Source organism: Scyliorhinus torazame, chromosome 19 (assembly GCF_047496885.1).
Source record: "Scyliorhinus torazame isolate Kashiwa2021f chromosome 19, sScyTor2.1, whole genome shotgun sequence".
NCBI lineage: Eukaryota > Metazoa > Chordata > Chondrichthyes > Carcharhiniformes > Scyliorhinidae > Scyliorhinus > Scyliorhinus torazame.
The window spans coordinates 100,888,415-100,908,172 of NC_092725.1; the positions used below are offsets into that span (position 1 = coordinate 100,888,415).

Consider the following 19,758-nt stretch of genomic DNA (forward strand, 5'->3'; position numbering starts at 1 on the left):
CAATTATGGACACGTGGGTTTTTAAAACACAAAACACTGTTTATTCCATGAACTCAACTTAACATCTTGAATAAACATTGGATCTCTTAACACCCCTTGCTTCAAAGATAACTCAGAAAATATTGCAACAGTAAATAATTCCTTAAAATGTTCCTTCAAACTGCCAAGAGACTTAACACCTTTAAACAAAATCACATCAGGTTAAAGGTTTTACTATTGAGTTTAAAATCACCCAAATGATCCAGAGATGGTCTTTTATGTCAGCCATCACAGCAAAACACAGACACACACCCAGCTCTGTTCCTCCAAACTGCAAAATTAAACTGCAAAACTTGCAGCTCTCTGGAATCACACAGACACACACACTGCTTTCTAAACTGAAACTAAAAACTTGCAAAATAGCTGAACTGAGCTCAGCTCCACCCACTCTGACTTCACTGTTTTCTTAAAGGTACATTGCTTACATCCAGTTCTTAAAGGCACTCTTGCATGACAATAGTAGTCAATCTCATCCATTTACTCATCCTGCAGTCCCTCACGCTGTTCCTCATAAATGGCAGCCCTGTTAATGGAAGTTGGCACGCAAGTTTCTCCAGGTTCAGCCACTGCATTCTACTCTGTCTGTTAACCAAGCTGTCGCAGATTAATAATGATAATCTTTATTAGTGTCACAAGTAGGATTACATTAACTCTGCAATGAAGTTACTGTGAAAAGTCCCTAGTCGCCACACTCTGGCGCCCCTTCGGGTACACGGAGGGAGAATTCAGAATGTCCAATTCACCAAACAGCACGTCTTTCGGGACTTGTGGGAGGAAACCGGAGCACCCGGAGGAAACCCACGCAGCCATGGGGAGAATGTGCAGACTCCGCACAGAAAGTGACCCAAGCCGGGAATCGAACTCGGGCCCCTGGCGCTGTGAAGCAACAGTGCTAACCACTGTGCTACTGTGCCGCCCATTAAAGCTGAGCTGCCCAGAAATTGAATTTAAAATTGGGGGTTGCGAAGCCTCTTTTCAACTTAGTAAGCTATAATGTTTTAAATCACACTCTGGGTCATTTTCCTTGTCATGAAAAACAGGAGAGCAGATGACCCTGCATGTTGAATGTAGATTTTTGGAATCTGAATAGGTAGCATCTGGAACAAGTGCAACAATCTGGGGAAGACATTCATCCTAATAACTTCAATTAACTCCCAAAGAGAGAGGGGTAGCATCAGCCACCGATCTAGATCACTCTTGATACTAGTGTAATATACTCCATATAGTCTATCAATTGATGCTGGCATACTGAGATATGTAATCGCGACTGGGCCATTTAAATAATAATAATAATTGCATATTGTCACAAGTAAGCTTCAATGAAATTACTGTGAAAAGCTCCTAGTCGCCACATTCCAGCGCCTGTTCGAGGAGGCCGGTATGGGAATTGAACCCGCGCTGCTCGCATTGTTCTGCATTACAAGCCAGCTGTTTAGCCCACTGTGCTAAACCAGCCCCTGTGAAGGCACTTTGCATCTTAATATGGCTGTGGATCTGTTCACTTATTTCCATGGCTTCAGCTTTATCAACATTAACTTTGTAACCCGAATAATAGCCAAACTTTTTAATATGGCTGTTGCAGGATCTGGGGCGTCATTCTCCGACCCCCCGCCGGGTCGGAGAATGGCCGTTGGCCGCCGTGAATCCCGCCCCCGCCCCCGCCGAAGTCTCCGAAGGGAGAAAAGTCGGCGGGGCGTTAATGGCGCCGCTGCCACGGAGAATGTCACGGGTCTGTGCAAGGCAGCCAATTTTCGGCCTGCCGATATTCTCCCTTCCGGATGGGCCGAAGTCCCGTCGACGTGATGACCGTTCACGTCGACGTGAATCAAACCTCCTTTTCATCGGCGTGACCCGGTGCTCCAGGCTCACGCCGACCAGCGAGGAGGTGAGTGGCGGCCTGGGGGGTTGGCTCTGCGCAGGAAATGGCGTGGCCGCAGACTGATTGCCTGAGGAGAGGTGTGTCTCGGCTTGTGTGTGTGTGCGGCGGGGGGGGGGGGGGGGGGGTGGTTAGAGTAGGCTGGGCTCCGGGGGAGTGCCGGGAGGGGGTCCGTGCCGGGGTGGAGGTTGGGGGTTGTGGAGGGGGTCCGTGCCGGGGTGGAGGTTGGGGGGGGGTCCGTGCTGGGGTGGAGGTTGGGGGTTGGGGAGGGGGTCCGTGCCGGGGTGGAGGTTGGGGAGGGGGTCCGTGCCGGGGTGGAGGTTGGGGGGTGGGTCCGTGCTGGGGTGGAGGTTGGGGGTTGGGGAGGGGGTCCGTGCCGGGGTGGAGGTTGGGGAGGGGGTCCGTGCCGGGGTGGAGGTTGGGGGGGGGGGTCCGTGCTGGGGTGGAGGTTGGGGGGGGGTCCGTGCCGGGGTGGAGGTTGGGGGTTGGGGAGGGGGTCCGTGCCGGGGTGGAGGTTGGGGAGGGGGTCCGTGCCGGGGTGGAGGTTGGGGGGGGGTCCGTGCTGGGGTGGAGGTTGGGGGGGGGTCCGTGCCGGGGTGGAGGTTGGGGGTTGGGGAGGGGGTCCGTGCCGGGGTGGAGGTTGGGGGGGGGGTCCGTGCTGGGGTGGAGGTTGGGGGGGGTCCGTGCTGGGGTGGAGGTTGGGGGTTGGGGAGGGGGTCCGTGCCGGGGTGGAGGTTGGGGGTTGTGGAGGGGGTCCGTGCCGGGGTGGAGGTTGGGGGGGGGTCCGTGCTGGGGTGGAGGTTGGGGGGGGGTCCGTGCCGGGGTGGAGGTTGGGGGTTGGGGAGGGGGTCCGTGCCGGGGTGGAGGTTGGGGAGGGGGTCCGTGCCGGGGTGGAGTTTGGGGGGGGTCCGTGCTGGGGTGGAGGTTGGGGGGGGGGTCCGTGCCGGGGTGGAGGTTGGGGGTTGTGGAGGGGGTCCGTGCCGGGGTGGAGGTTGGGGGGGGTCCGTGCTGAGGTGGAGGTTGGGGGTTGGGGAGGGGGTCCGTGCCGGGGTGGAGGTTGGGGGTTGGGGAGGGGGTCCGTGCCGGGGTGGAGGTTGGGGGGGGGGTCCGTGCCGGGGTGGAGGTTGGGGAGGGGGGCCGTGCCGGGGTGGAGGTTGGGGGGTGGTCCGTGCCGGGGTGGGTGATGGGAGGGCAAATGAGTTGGTCCACCTGGCCAGGTGCCAGCCTCCAACAGTTGGACCTATGCGGTCCATGCCACCTGGCTGGGGGGAGGAGGGGATATGGGCAATGATGACATGTCGTCGTTCCCCTCCCCCCCACCAGGCCGTCATGTTTTCAGACCATCCAGCGATGTTGGCCGCCGTGGTGGCAGCCGCTCATGTCTATGTTGCCCTGGATGAGGAGGAGGAGGAGGAGGAGGAGGAGGAGGAGGAGCGTGCCAGAGAGGCGGCGCAGCTGCCGCAGAGGGGCAGGCGGCAGCCGCCCAGGCTGGAGGGACACCTGACCGACAGGACGAGGAGGGGGAGGAGGACGTCGCGGCCCCACGGAAACGGAGGCACCCGAGGGCGCCCCGTGTGTACCGGCCCCGGCAGTCATACCAGGACCTCACGGACCGGGAATGCAGGAGGAGACTCCGGATGAGCCGGGAAACCGTGGCACACATCTGCCACCTGCTGGCACACCTGTCACCGCGTGGCACTGGCGGGGGACACCCTCTCCCCGTGTCCATCAAGGTTACGGTGGCCCTGAACTTTTATGCAACGGGGTCATTCCAGGCACCGAGTGGGGACCTGTCCGGCATATCGCAGACATCGGTGCATCGGTGCATCCGGGCAGTGACAGATGCCCTTTATGCCATGGCGCACCGCTACATCCGCTTCCCCGTGGACCGGGCCAGCCAAGATGCCCGGGCCGTGGGCTTCTCTGCCGTTGCCGGGTTCCCCATGGTCCAGGGCACGATCGATGGGATGCACGTCGCCGTGCGGCCACCTGCAGATAACAGGGCCGTGTTCACTAATAGGAAGGGGACCTATTTGATGAACGTACAGGTGGTCTGCGACCACCGCATGATGATCCTGCACGTCTGCGCCCGTCACCCAGGCAGTGTACACGACTCATTCGTGTTGTCGCGGTCATCCATCCCCGGCATGTACGAGGGACGCCATCCCCGGCTGAGGGGCTGGTTGCTGGGCGACAGGGGCTACCCATTGCGATCGTGGCTGATGACGCCTATACGGAGGCCACGCAATGAGGCGGAGAACCGCTACAATGATGCCCATGTAGCGACAAGGGGAGTGATCGAGAGGTGCTTTGGCGTGCTGAAGATGCGTTTCAGGTGCCTGGACCTCTCTGGGGGCGCCCTCCAGTATCGGTCAGATAGGGTGATGTGCCGCAGGCAGAGGAGGGCGGAGTGGAGGAGCAGCAGGAAGAGGCCCAGTCCTCCCCAGATGAGGGGGATGGGGGCAATGGTCAGGGCAGACGGGGTAGACACAGACGGGTGGCTGTCCACCGTTACCGGCTGGCCCAGCGGGCACGGGACAGACTGATAGACGCCCGCTTCACTGACTAGATGGGCGTGGGAATCGGGTAGTATGGCCACAGACCGCACACCATGACAACAGCCGACCACCCACACCCCCCACCCATCCACCCACCCAGCACCCTCACCCCCCCTCCCCAACCCCACACACCCCACCCGCATGCACACCACCCCCCCACTCCCAATTGCCGATCCACCGGTGGCACAACGGGCCGGGCTCACCCAGTTGCGGGTGGACGCGTGTCTATCGCAGGCCATGGAGAATGATGACAACCCGCCTCCGATGAGCTCCTGGCTCTACATCGTTGGACTATGTCTGACCCATGGCCACAGTACCACCATCCACCCGGACCATCCCTGCATGCGGCTGTGACACTGCAGCGCACGGTCCCGTCCTCTGCCCGGGGGATGTTGATGGCGGCCCAGGGGGAAGGGGGCAGACGCACCTGGGGCTGAGGTAAGACCACCCCTCACACACACACTTGCGCTCAACGTACATGACACCCCCGCACACTTTGGACAGAGCACAAAGGCAGCTTCGGTAGGTGTAACATTGACTTTAATAACCAAAGGAGTTCATGCACGTGCCCTAGCGCCTAAAACTCATCTGTGCCCTGCACCCGTGCCAACTTACTCAGTGTCTAATTGTTTGGCCTTACGGGCCCTTTGACTACGTCTACGTGGTTCCCCAGACGGTACAGCAGAACTGGAGGTGGACTCCTGTGATTCCTGCCCTCTGACACTGGATCCCTTTGGCGGCCGTTTCCTGGGGCGTCCTGGCCTAGATGGGCCAGGCTGCGGCCCCGGGCGACTGGGATGGCGAGCTGCCAGCCTGTCCTGCCCGTTGCCCACCCGATGCACCTGGGACGGAAGGGGGGGAGTCCGAGGTGTCGCGGTGTACCGGGACCTCCCCTACAGAGGGAGCCGGGACGGACCACACCACCTCCTCCTCCCTCGGGGTGCCCGATGGCCCCCAGGCCTCTACATGGGTGGGGGATGCGAACGGACTGGCCATCCGACGCGCCCCCGACATCTGGCGCTGCCAGTCCTGGAGGCCCGTGCTGGTATCGACAGGGGTCTGCAGGTTTGCAGCCATGGAGCCCAGGGGGTTGTCGAACCCTGTCTGCGACAGTGCGACGCCAGCTCGCACATGGCCACTGGCGCCGATGCCCCTCAGCGATGGCCTGCTGAGACTGGGCCATGGCCCTGCAGAGACTGGGCCATGGCCTGCAGAGGACTGGGCTATGGCCTGCTGAGACTGGGCCATGGCCTGCTGAGACTGGGCTATGGCGTTGAGCGCCTCTTGCCATCTGGCGCTGGCACTGGCTCATGGCCTCCTGTGAGAGGGCAGCCATTTCCTGGGCCACAGACGCCGCCTGCACGGAAGGCCCCCAGGCCTCGCAAACCGTTCCCCATGTCTGACACCGTCGCACCCATTGCCTCCACCGCGGACGCCACCCGTGCGGTGTCAGCCTGGGTGGCACGCATGACCGGGACCACTCCCAGCTCCTGGACGCGGGTGGACTCCTCCACCTGCGACCGCAGCCGCCGCAAGCCGCCCGTCACCCTATTCGCTCGTCTCCGTGTCGGTGGGTTGCATCGGATCTATGTGTGGGTGTGGTAACTGCAGGAACCCGGGATCCATCTGGGCGGCAGATGTTCGCTTGGCCTGGGCTGCCCTCCGACCGCCCGGTCCCTCTGCTGCTCCTACCTCCACCTGCTGTACCGGGGACGGCTGTGTTGTGCGCACCAGTGAGTGTAACCAGACGCCTCATCACTAAAGTGCCCAACCGTGGTGAGTGTTTCTGCGATGGTGGAGGGTGTTGGTGACAGCAGTGGCGTTGTGTCGTGCTCTTCGTCCCACTCTGAGTCCATGGCACTTTGGGGTGGGGGGTTCGTCTCCACCCATCCACTCGGAGTCACTGTCCGGTATTTCATCTTCCCGGGTAGGGGTGTCCCTGGGTAGTGCTGTCCCGGGTAGTGCTGTCCCGGGTAGTGCTGTCCCCGGGTAGTGCTGTGCCGGGTAGTGCTGTCCCGGGTAGTGGTGTCCCGGGTAGGGGTGTCCTGGGTAGTGGGTGTCCCAGGTAGGGGTGTCCTGGATCGTGGGTGTCCTGGGTAGTGGTGTCCCTGGCTCGGATGTGACGGGGGCCTGTGGCTGCCCCCCTCATCGCTGGGTGGTCGCTCCCGCACGTGACGGGGGTGTCGTCTCCCTGTTGCTCCAGGTCTCTCCGTCTCCCGTGGTCTCCGAGGGGCATCCTGCGGGCGTCGCATGCTGGAGGGTTTCGGGTCTCTCCGTCTCCCGTGGTCTCCGGGGGGCATCCTGGCGGGGCGTCGCATGCTGGAGGGTTCGGGTCTCTCCGTCTCCCGTGGTCTCCGAGGGGCATCCTGCGGGCGTCGCATGCTGGAGGGGTGCGGGTCTCTCCGTCTCCCGTGGTCTCCGAGGGGCATCCTGCGGGCGGTCTGCATCTGCGGGGATGGGTGCCTGGACGTTTGGTCCTGCGATACACAATGAAGCATGCATGGTTAGACATCAGGCAGTGATCAGGGTGATACGGGGGAGGGGGATATAGGGGAGGGGGGATATGGGGACGGGCTGTTGGTGGCTCACTTGCTCGTGGGGCCCCCGACCTCTGCATCAGCAACCTCCCCGGTCCTCAGGTCCGCCAGCCAGTTTCCAGGGCCCTTTCCTCGTGTACGGTCAGTGGCCTCTCATCAGCGGGCCCTCCTCCAGTCCTCACATGCTCCCTATTGTTGTGTGCGCGCTTCTCCTGGGGGGGGGGGGGGGGGGGGCGGGGGTGGGTGGCAGGGGTAAAAGGCAACAGTGTTAGGCAGGTATATGAATGCACGCCATCGGTTGCGCGTGCATTGCAGAGGTTAAGGTTAGGGCTGGATTCACTTGGGGATATGGGGGATGGGGGGATATGGGGGAGGGGGGATATGGGGGAGGGGGGATATGGGGGAGGGGGGATATGGGCGATATGGGGGAGGGGGGGATATGGGGGAGGGGGGGATATGGGGGGAGGGGGGGATATGGGGGAGGGGGGATATGGGGGAGGGGGGAATATGGGGGAGGGGGGATATGGGGGATATGGGGGAGGAGGGGATATGGGGAGGGGGGGGGATATGGGGGAGGGGGGGGGATACTGGGGGGGGATGGGGGGGGGGATATGGGGGGAGGGGGGATATGGGGGGATATGGGGGAGGAGGGGATATGGGGTGGGGGGGGGGATACTGGGGGAGGGGGGGATTTGGGGGAGAGGGGATATGGGGGATGCTCACCCTGCCTGCTCAGACGAGGTCGTTCACCTTCTTGTGGCACTGGGTGCCTGTCCGTGGTGTTAGGGCCACAGCGGTGACGGCCTCTGCCACCTCCCTCCACAGACGCCGGCTGTGGCGTGGGGCAACTCTGCGGCCGTGCCCGGGATACAGGGCGTCCCTCCTCTGCTCCACCGCATCCAGGAGCGCCTCCACATCGCGTGACTCGAACCTCGGGGCTGAGCGACGGCCAGCCATCAAGTCGGGTGTTGCGGTCGGCTGTTCCGGTCGGGTGGGGGGGGAGCTGCGCGGCCTTATGAGCCGTCACGCCGTGCAGCGCGTATGACGCTGCACGGCGTGAACCACTGCGCAAGCGTGGATCCCGTTACGTCGCTGCTAGGCCATTTCGGGCCGCAGACTATCGGCCCATTTTTATGACGTGACGCAAGTGGGATTTGCGCCGTTTTTTGCGCCGATCGGCGGAGTTTCCGCCGATAACGGAGAATTTCGCCCCTGTTAAGTATAGCAGGACACCATCAGCATAAAATAATAACTTGTGCTCTTCCTCTTCAGTTGTAACCCCTTTTATGTCTGTATTAGCCCTCACCATTTGTGCTAAGGGTTCTATACATATACCGAACAGAGGGGAAGGACAGGAGAACCGTGTCTTATTCCCCTTTCTCGCCCAAAGGCTTTAGAAATGTGACCATTCACTTTAACAGAGGCCCATGGATTTGAATAGAGAATCTGGACCCATCTCACAAACTTGGGTCCAAATCCCAGGCAGCCTAAAGTACACTCAATCTGTCAAATACCTTTTCAACATCGAAAGATAAAATCATGACTTCAACTCCACTATCTTGGGCATGAGTCATGTGTTAAGGAGCCTACGGAGATCGTCTCCAGAGTAACGGCCCATTATAAATCCAGTTTGGTCTGGATGTATAACCTTAGTTATTATCCTATTTATTCAAAGGGCTGGTATTGATGTTAGAATTTTCAGATTGCAATTAAGTAACGATATAGGGCAATATGACCCACACTCTGTTGGGTCCCTACCCTCCTGATGAATGGCCGTTATGACCGCATCGCTCCACGAAGGAGTCAGTGATCCAGTTTCTAATGAGTGATGATAGGCCGGTTGATTAAAGGTGCAAGTATGTCTTTAAAGGCCTTATAACCAGTGTCGGGTTTTTCATTATTTTCAAGTGCATCTATTGCCTCATCCATTTCCAAACCGGTGATAGACTTGTCCAATTCCTGAGCATTAGTTTCTGTCAACTTTGCCATGTTGTGCTTTGCACAAAGTTGTTCATTTTCCCTCTATCCCTACAGACATCAGAATCCTTGTACAATTTCCTCCAGAAGTCCACAAAAGCAGAAGAGATCTTCTCTGGTTTGCTCAAAACGTGATGGGGTATCTGTGACTTAAGTTTTGGAGCAATACTGCATGATTGCTGTTTTCTTAATTGAAACACCAACAAGAAGCTTGTCCTGTTACCATGTTCGTAATATCTCTGTTTCGCAAATCGTAAACACCCTTCAGCTTGTTCTGAAAGCAAACTATCCAGAGCTTTGTGAGTCTTTGTGAGGGAGGTCATCAAAGCTGATGAGTGCTGATTTTTGTGTTGCTGTTTGAAATTTTGAATTTCCTGCCCTAAGTCAACCCGCTTTGATTCATTGGCACAAGCAAATGCGATGATGCAACCTTTTGAATGCAACATCAGTTTTCACCAATGGATTGGCAGCTCTTGCTAAACCGCACTTGATTTTCATTTCCATTAGAGTTAGACGTGATGTAAACCAGTTTACTGATTTGCTATGGTCACTAGCTATCCCCATAATCTGGACGAACACTTCAGTGCCTTCTGAGGAAGTGCGGCATTGTTGGAGGCACTGTCTTTTCGACAAATTTTAAACTAGGTGAATGGAAACAGGTCAGCAACCCATGACTCTATTCAAAGAAGATCAGGGGACATTCTCCTGGGTCAACACTTTTCCCTCAACAGATTAATTGGTATCACATTCCCAGTTGTGGGACCTTCCTTTGATGAATCTGAGGCTGCAACAGAGATAGTCGGCAACAACTTGCTGCACTCAACTCCTTTGTAATTCTACCCATGGTTATTCATCGCCATAGCTCTCTCAGCCCCCAATTTCCTCTCCTCCACTGCTTAAAATATGCCCCAAAAGTGGCTCAATCTACAATTTCAAGAAACACATTTAAAAGTAACTAAGAAGCATTAAAAGCCTATGCTCATAACACTCACTAAATGCCTTCAGGTTGCGTTAACTTTTGGGCTACTAATATGACTGACAGTAATTCCAAGTAACAAGTAACATTTAAAATTGAATTTAAGAGATCAAACCTTTGTCGTTCTTGCTCTATATCTGTCTGATGATTTCTATTTCTTCTGTTACTTCTGCAGTTCTGTGGAAACAGGAGTAATGGGGTTAATAGACTGCAGGCAGATAGAATTTTCACATAAAGCATTTTTAATCACTATTGACAATGAGCTTACCTTCTGTACTCTGATGAACAGGCACGTGAGAAACACAGTGATAATCACAGTGCAGACAATGCTGATTCCAATCACAGTTATCTGGTCCACTGACACGATACAGTCAGGACAATGTCCTTTGAAACTATTTGGATCACTTGCTTCCAGAGTTGGCTGCTCTGTTGAGAAGAACAACATTGCTTTGTTGATGTACCAACAGAAAGCTGTCAGCATATAACACATCCCCATTATTGGGAAATACAATGGCTAATGCAGTGTTCAATGCACTGATATCTGATAGGCGATACATATCGGGAAAGATTGAATAGGTTGGGGCTCCGTGCTGTTGAAAAGAGAAGACTGAATGGGGGCTTATGAAGGGGTAAAGTTGTCAAATGCAATTGTTACAATCCCAGTTGATGCTATAACTGGAGAGGAAGATCCCAGAATGGAACCCTGGCTCAAAAGACCACAATTTTTACTTTGCAGGACCAGACACATGACTGCTAATTCATTTTACAACAAGAAAAAAATTGAAATATAAACAGTTGGATTATTGTACAAAAATTCTTTACTCCCCATTTACGCTCAACAAGAACACACATTTTGAGATTAAAACGGATTAGAGTACATTTTAAGATACAATGGGCTCATTAACACAAAATCCCTTTTAAGCACACAGATTGGCTGTGGTCAAATACAAAAACTTCGCATTGAACCAAAATTAGTGTCTGTGGATTTTGCCTTAGAATCACCCCAGATGATTGTCACATGAGAGTTTCCAAATTCCACTCCCAAAAACACAGTTTAAAAACTTCTCTCCTAACTGTTATGATCCCAGTTGATGTTATAACTAGACAGGAAGATACCAGAATGGAACCTAGGTTCAAAAGACCGTATCTTCTACTTTCTGTTATAAAGTGTGGAGGAACAGTCACAGGACCACTAACTGGTTTTAACAACAAGAAAAAAACATTTATTCAACATGAAAAATTGGATAATAAGCTTTTACTCTCCCCTTAGCTGAGCAATTACACACAGATTTTAAGATTAACACCGATTACAAAGTACATCTTTAACTACAAAGTCTTATTAACATAAAGTTCCTTTCAAGCACACAATATGACTGTGGTGAAATACACTGTGAACCTATGTTTGTGTCCATGGATTTCGCTTCAGAATTCCCCCAGATGAAAGTTTCCAAACTCCACTCCCAAAAACACACATTAAAATCTTTTCTCGTAATAATACTTTCCCTTAGTGGTTTGCGTTCGGAAATCCAGTCCAGGTTTTACAAATGCCTCTTAACCCAGACCGCTCTCATTTCAACAACAAATTCAGACCAGTATTTTACACCACCCCCTTTTAGGTTTCCTTGGACCTAACTGCTTGCACACAAACTCCAGGATCCAACCACTGATTTTCATAGTTATTTCAACCCATATTCCACAGGCTTTAATGAAATCTCACAAACCTGAACATCACTTGGGACATCTTTCTGGTGTCTCAGCTTTCTTCTCAGCTCTGTCTGTCTTTACTGACCAGTCATCTGTTCTAGTACCTTTAATGTCAAACCTCTTGGAAACTTATCTTAATTTTTCTTGTTTCCTTAGCTAGCTGCTCTTCAGATCCCTGCACTTATTTTCTTAACCATTACTCCATGGTAAGGCTTTTCTTGTAGCAAAGCTGAAAGAGATGTTCCCTTTCTAACTTTCCAAATCAACTATTTCTAACAGAGCTATGAGGGATGTCATCCACTTAGTTCCATTTCCTGCACTAACGAATTCCAATTGCCAGTGCAGGAAGAGATCGGGGCTCCATTCCTAAATGGTGCCCGGAGCTCTAGACACCCCACCACAGCCTCCGGACCACCCAACTCCCTACAAGGGGATCATTGAGCCCCCTCGCATCCCACCTCATAAGGCAAGACACCCCTGGGCCCGGACCCTGGCATGGGCAAAATGCCATCTGGGCATATTGGCATTTCCATCCTCTAGCCCTGCCAGGCTTGCAGTGCCACCTGGGAACCCTGGCAGTGCCAAGGTGCCCACCATGAATCCAGGCACAGAAACATTAAACCCAATTAAAACGATACCTTGGCCTAGGTTCTCCATTCTGGAGCCTAACTGATCCCACGTGGCGAATTGCTACTGCTCTCCACTGGCTCTAGGAATGGTGCCCAGGTGCAAGTCTCTCTCCTTTACCATGCTAATTTATGCATGGGGGAGAGTTTACCAGATTCTGTTGGAATCCTGATATCGGGCCAACATTTTGATCCAATACCAAGCTCTGGTGAAGTGCCCTCACCCCCCCACAAAGCAAATCCTGCCACGCTATGCTGTCAAGTAGGGGCATCCTCCTTCCCGCCATGGGAATAATGAGTCACCCCCCCTCCCAGCATGCACGCAGGAGGGCGAGTTGACCCCCTCCAACAAACCCCCATCAGAGACCCCCAATAGAGACCCTCACAGAGACTTCCATCAGAGGCACCCCCCATCAGAACCTCCATTAGTGACCCCCCCCGGCCCCCCCCCCCCCCCCCCCCCCCAGAAACGCCATCCGAGACCCCCATCAGTAACTCTATCCTGTCCTGAGAAAAAGAGAGCTAACATTTCAGGCCGATGACTTTTCCTCAGAGCAGACAGAAGATAGAAATGTGGCAGGTTTTAAGCCCGTAGACGGGGAGGTGGAAAACAAAAGGGAAGGTCTGTGATAGAATGGTGAGATTATAATAATAATTATCTTTATTATTGTCACAAGTAGGCTTACATTAACACTGCAATGAAGTTACTGTGAAAATCCCCTAGTCTCCACACTCTGGCGCCTGTTCGGGTACACAGAGGGAGAATTCAGAGTGTCCAATTCACCTAACAGCACGTCTTTTGGGACTTGTGGGAGTAAACCGAGCAGGCAATGGGAGAACGTGCAGACTCCGCACAGACAGTGACCCAAGCCGGGAATCGAACCCGGGACCCTGGAGCTATGAAGTAACCGTGCTAACCACTGTGCTACCGTGATTAACTGACAGAAGGTATCATAGTAATAAAGTCAAAGGGCCTGGTAATGGGCAAAGTAAAGAATTAAAAGATGTGTCCAGCTGAGATGTGAATAGCTACATATCAGCCACCTGGAAGCATTATGAAGGGATAAAGAAATAAATAAAACAAGACTGAATGAGCAACAAACATGTTTATATCCTGAATGACACGAGATTACCACATCTCGGGGCTAGTTTAGCACAGGGCTAAATAGCTGGCTTTTAAAGCAGACCATGGCAGGCCAGCAGCACGGGTTCAATTTCCGTACCAGCCTCCCTGAACAGGCGCCGGAATGTGGCGACTAGGGGCTTTTCACAGTAACTTCATTGGAAGCCTACTTGTGACAATAAGCGATTTTCATTCAATTTAATTTCATTCATTTCATTTAATCTGAGGATAGAATGGGTTATATCAGGAACTTGCAGGTTCCCGGCAAAAGGTAATAACCAGCAGTTCCATTAAATAGAACAAAGTAATTCCACAGAAAAGTCACAACTATCTGACCCTCATTTACCATTGGAGTACAATGTGGCATATTACAAAGTAACATAGAAAATAGGAGTAGGCCATTCGGTCCTTCGAGCCTGTGCTGCCATTCGCCATGATCATAGTTGATCCTCTATCTCAACACCATTCTCCCGCGCTCTCTCCATACCCCGTGATGTCTTCTGTGGTGGAGAATTCCACCGTTTCACCTCATCTCAGTCCTAAATGGTCTACCCCCATATCCTGACCCCTTTTTAAGGTGCACTCCCCCCGCCTCCCCCACCAACAGGAGGAAACAACATAGCTGAATCCAGTCTGTCCAGCCCTGTCAGAATTATATATATTTCAATTAGATCCCCTCTCATTCTTCAAAATTCCAATGAATACAGATCCAGTCGACCCAATCGTTTGGCCTTCAAATGTCCCAACACTTGTGCCAGCAGCAAAGACCTGTGCCTTTTCCTTTTCAACAATGGCCAAGTCTACCTGTCATTTTAGATGTTACAGCAAATACACAAACTTTGTCAAACTTTGGTTTGACATAGTAACAATTCTGCCATCTCAGGAATCAGTCTGTTGAACGTTCGCTGCACTCCTTTGTTAGGTCAGAAACTAAAACTGCATACAATATACCAGGTGTGGCCTCACCAAGGCCCTGTACGGATGCTGTAAGACATCCTTGTTCCTGTACGCAAGCCCTCGTGCAATGAAGGCCAATATACCATTTGACTTCCTAACTGTTTGCTGCACCTGCATGTTCAGTAACTGGTGTGCAAAGACACCCAGGTCCCTTTATACATCAGCATTTCTCAATCTATCACCATTTAAATAATACTCTGCCATTCTGTTTCTCATTTCACATTTATCCACCTGCCATGTATTTGCCCACTCACTTAACTTGTCTAAATCATCGTGAAGCTCCTTTACATCCTCCTCATCATTCACATTCAAGATTTATTCTGCAAGTAAGAGGGAGGCTATTATTGAACCGTCGTCTGACAGAACGGGGGCTTTGGGGGTGGCACGGTGGCACAATGGTTAGCACTGCCGCCTCACAGCACCATGGACCCGGGTTTGATTCCAACCTCAGGTGACTGTCTGTGTAGAGTTTACACGTTCTTCCCCTATCTGCGTTGGTTTCCTCCAGGTGCTCCGTCATGCGCAACGTCGCCAGCAAATGCTGGGAAATCCCACTCCGGGGATCTACCCAGTTCGCCATGAGATCTAATGTAATCCTGCGAGATGTCACAATGTGAAGTCTGCCCATTGTGGGTGGGATCACTTTTTGGTAAATCTGCAATTAGAGCAAGGCAGCTAGTCTGACTCTAATATAACAAAGGCATTGGACCTATCCCCTTCACCTTCGAGACTTCAGGTGAGTGCCGTTCAGTACTGGTCTCCACGATAGGGGTCTCCCAAGGAATTGGAGGCCCCTAGGAGCTTGCCTTTGGACAGGATGGCACCCTGACACTGCTGGTGCCAGCCTGGCACAGCCATCTGGGTGCCAGCCTGGCACTGCCAGAGTGGCAAGCTGGCATTTTCTGCATGGCAGTGATCGGGCCCGGGGGTGCCTTGTGCACATATGGTGGGGTGTGGGTGTCGCATCCGGGGGTTGAGACATTGGGATGCCATTCAAAAATGGCTTCCCAATCTCTCCTTGCACTGAGGCTTTTTGGCGAGCGGGATTCCTCAGTGCAGGAAACAGGACTAAGTGCGGCCTTGACTGCGGATTCCCCGCTGAGGCCTTAAATCTAATTGGAGCCGCATTAGATAGCGTTGTGTTTCTTGGTGCTGCGAGCACCGGGAAACAGGCGGCTAAAGTGCTCGCTATGGGACATGGTTCTCATTTGGTTCGATCGGAATCATTACTACTGTTATCCAGTCCACCAATTTCAGCTGAAATGTCTTTCAAACCAATTAACCTACACTGCCTCACGTAGAATAGAATCATACAGTACAGAAGAGACCCTTTGGCCCATCAAGCTTGTACCGACAAAAACCTACTCTAATTCTACACTAATCCCACTTCCCAAGGCCCATAGTCTTGAAAGTTATGGCATTTCAAGTGCTCATCCAAGTACTTATTCAAGATTGTGAGGTTCCCTGCCTCAACTACCCTCCCAAAGCAGTGCATTCCAGATTCCCACCACTCTCTGGGTGAAAACAGTTTTCCTCAAATCCCCTCAAATCCTCCTGCCCTTCAGCTTAAAATTATGCCCCCCTTGTTATTGACCCTTCATCTAAGGGGAACAGCTGCTTTCTGTCCCCTAGTCCATGCGCCTCATAATCTTATACACCTCAATCAGGTCCTTCTCTGCTCCAAAGAAAATAACCAGAGCTGATCCAACCTCTCTTCATTGCTCAAATGCTGGATTCCAGGCAACATCCTGGTGAATCTCCTCTTCACTCTCTGGTACAATCACATCCTTCTTATTGTGCAGTAACTGGAACTGAACACAGTATGCCAGCTGTGGCCTAACTAAAGTCCTGTATAACTCCAACATAACGTCCTTGCTCTTATAATCTATGCAACAACTGATAAAGGCGACTGTCTCGTATGTCTTCTTAACTATCCTATTCACCTGTTCTGCCGCTTTTAGGAATATGTGGACAATCACTTCAATGTCCCTCTATTCATCTGGGCTTCCCAGTGTCCTGCCCCGTCACACAAACAGCCTTCTACCACCGCCTTCTATCTCCTATCACTCAGTCAATTTTGTACCCAACGTTCCACGTTACCTTGGATCCCATGTGCTTTTACCTTCTTTATCAGTCTCCCATGTGGGACCTTGTCAAAGGCTTTGCTGAAATCCATATAAACTACATCAACTGCCCTACCCCCTTCTACATACCCGGTCACCTCCTCAAAAAATTCAATCACATTTGTTAGGCACAACCTCCCTCTAACAAAGCCATGCTTACTGTCCCTGATCAAACCTTGCCTCTCCAAGTGGAGATTGTTTCTGTCCTGATGAGGTTATCTACTTTGGTAGCAAAAATAGGAAGGCAGATTATTATTATTGGGGGAAGGAAGTGCTTGCTATGGAGGGAGTGCAGCAAAGGTTTACCAGGCTGATTCCTGGGATGCGGGAGAGACTAAGTCTCTTATGGGGAGAGACTAAGTCGATTAGGATTATATTAATTAGAGTTTAGAAAAGTGAGAGGGGATCTCATAGAAACTGCAGATGCCCAGTGGCACCCTGAACCTGGCACCAGAAGCAATGCACCATCCCGGGGAGTCGAGTCTGCAGCTGCAGAAATGCCTATCTGTTCCCCTAACTAATATATCCTCTTTCACTATTGCTCCTGCTTTCTTCTTCCTTTCCTCCTGTACAGTCAAGTTGCTTGTGGTGCCAGAAGCTTGGCTCTGTCTGCACCCCCTTGAGGAAGCAGCTTCCAAAGTAGAAAACCAGTTTGTGAGCTGGGCCCTAGGGGAGTCCTGCAATACCTGCCCATTTCGTTTTGATTGCCTGGGGGTCGCCCATTTTGTTTTGATTGCCTGGGGGTCACCCATTCTCTTTGCCCCTCAAATCCCTTGAGCTGCGGTGTGACCACCTTTCTAAACATGCTATCCATGTAACTCTCAGCCTCATGGATGTGACACAGTGTGTCCAACTGCTGTTCGAGCTACGAGACCTGGGGAGAAATTCTCCCGAAACGGCGCGATGTCCGCCGACTGGCGCCCAAAACGGCGCCAATCAGACGGGCATCGCGCCGCCCCAAAGGTGCGGAATGCTCCGCATCTTTGGGGGCCGAGCCCCAACATTGAGGGGCTAGGCCGACGCCGGAGGAATTTCCGGCCCGCCAGCTGGCAGAAACGGCCTTTGTTGCCCCGCCAGCTGGCGCGGAAATGACATCCCCGGGCGGCGCATGCGCGGGAGCGTCGGCGGCCGCTGACAGTTTCCCACGCATGCGCAGTGGAGGGAGTCTCTTCCGCCTCCGCCATGGTAGAGACCGTGGCGGAGGCGGAAGGGAAAGAGTGCCCCCACGGCACAGGCCCGCCCGCGGATCGGTGGGCCCCGATCGCGGGCCAGGCCACCGTGGGGGCACCCCCCGGGGCCAGATCGCCCCCCCCCAGGACCCCGGAGCCCGCCCACGCTGCCTTGTCCCGCCGTTCAAAAGGTGGTTTAATCCACGCCGGCGGGACAGGCAATTTATCGGCGGGACTTCGGCCCATCCGGGCCGGAGAATCCAGCGGGGGGGCCCGCCAACCGGCGCGGCCCGATTCCCGCCCCCGCCGAATATCCGGTACCGGAGACTTCGGCAACTGGCGGGGGCGGGATTCACGGCAGCCCCCGGCGATTCTCCAACCCGGCGGGGGGTCGGAGAATGACGCCCCAGGAGTTCAAGTTTCTGCATTCGGGAGCACTTCCTGCACACATGGTCATCTAGGATGCCAGTGGGGTCCATCACACACATTCTATTTGGTAAGTTCAATAAAGCCTGGGGTCCCACCATTGTTACAAACTGAATCCTCCTGTTGTGTAGAAATTTACCTTTAAACACAAGAGCATTTGGGGTGAGCCAGGGTGATTTGGTTCACAGTTAAACCTTTCTCCATGCACTTCAAAAGCATGTCCATAACTTTGTAAAATGTTTCAGAACACCCAGAGGCCAAAATAAGTGCTATATAAATGCACGTTCTTTTCTTTCAGCACTGTCAGTGGATTGTGAGTTGCTGATCATTTTCTGATGCTATTGATGAAAATCACTGGCCCAGAAATAGATTCTTTGGTTCATACAATCCTGTTACAATTACTTTATTCGTCATGTTTTCAATCCGTAGTGAAACCAGATGCATTGGGCATCATCGAACATTACAATTATAGAAGCTAGTCCATTTCACCCATCATGTCTGCATGGTTCTCTGAAAGGGTCATCCACTTCCTCCTGTTCCACCATGTATAGATATTGAAATGTTAATGAGACAATTGTTTTGTTCACAGCTAAAGAAAGGCAACTTTCACAGTGTTAGCTTGACACAGATACCGGAGCACCAAGTTGGAAAGTCTTCAACACAACACCCAGCTGCAGGTCAGATGTATCCAACTTGTTATTGGCATTCCATCCACAACAATTTATATTTATGTAACATAATGAAACATCCCAGAGTACTTCAAAGAAAAATGATAAAACAAAGTCTGACACTGAGCCACATAAGGTGATAGGATTTGTTTTTCAAAAGTGTGTTCAGAGCAGTGACTAATTCAACCATCAGTCAAAAGCTTTCTTCATTATCATCCATAGCTTCACTGTAAAGTATTAAGAATATAACAACGGAAGAAACAGGAGTAGGCCATTTAGCCCCTCGAGCCTGCTCTGCCATTCAATAAGATCATGGTTGATCTACCCCCCCGACCCCTAGTTCTGGACTCACCCACAAGAGGAAACATCACTTTCTTGTCCCCACCTTCTCAAGACTATTCAGGATCTTACATACGTCAATCAAGTCACCCCCTCGCTCTTGTAAATTCCAGTGGAAACAAGCCCAGTCTGTCCAACCTTTCCTCATAAGACAACCCACTCATATCAGGGATCAATCTGATAAACCTCCTCTGAACCACTTCCAATGCATTTACATCCTTTCTTAAATAAAGAAACCAAAACTGCACACAGTATTCAGGATGTGGTCTCACCAATGCCCTGTATAACTGAAGCATAACATTCTTACTTTTAAGTTCAATTCCTCTCATAATAAAGGACAACATTCATTAGCCTCCTTAATTACGTGCTGTACATGCATACTAACATTTTGTGACTCATGCCGGAGTATACTTAGATCCTTCCACACCTTGGAATTCTGTAGCCGTTCTCTGTTTAAGTAATATTCTGCCTTTTCATTCGTCCTGCCAAAGTCAACAGCTTCACATGTACCCACATTATACCCCATCTGCCAGATTTTTGTCTACTCGTTCAACCTATCGACATTTGGGCAGCATGGTAGCATAGTGGTTAGCACAATGGCTTCACAGCGCAGGGTCCCAGGTTCGATTCCTGGCTTGGGTCACTGTCTGTGCCGAGTCT

General features: G+C 52.5%; 1 protein-coding gene across 3 annotated transcripts in view; it reads right to left on the reverse strand.

Annotated features, from left to right (window-relative positions):
- The window catches only part of kitlga (kit ligand a), a 175,198-nt gene that overhangs the window by 35,272 nt on the left and 120,168 nt on the right, over positions 1–19,758 (reverse strand). For all 3 annotated transcript variants that reach the window (XM_072484941.1, XM_072484939.1, XM_072484942.1), the window contains 2 exons: positions 10,232–10,389; positions 10,079–10,140 (listed from right to left, as the gene is read on the reverse strand). In XM_072484941.1, coding sequence (XP_072341042.1) covers positions 10,079–10,140; positions 10,232–10,389 — 220 coding nt within the window. The remainder of the gene's footprint in view (positions 1–10,078; positions 10,141–10,231; positions 10,390–19,758) is intronic.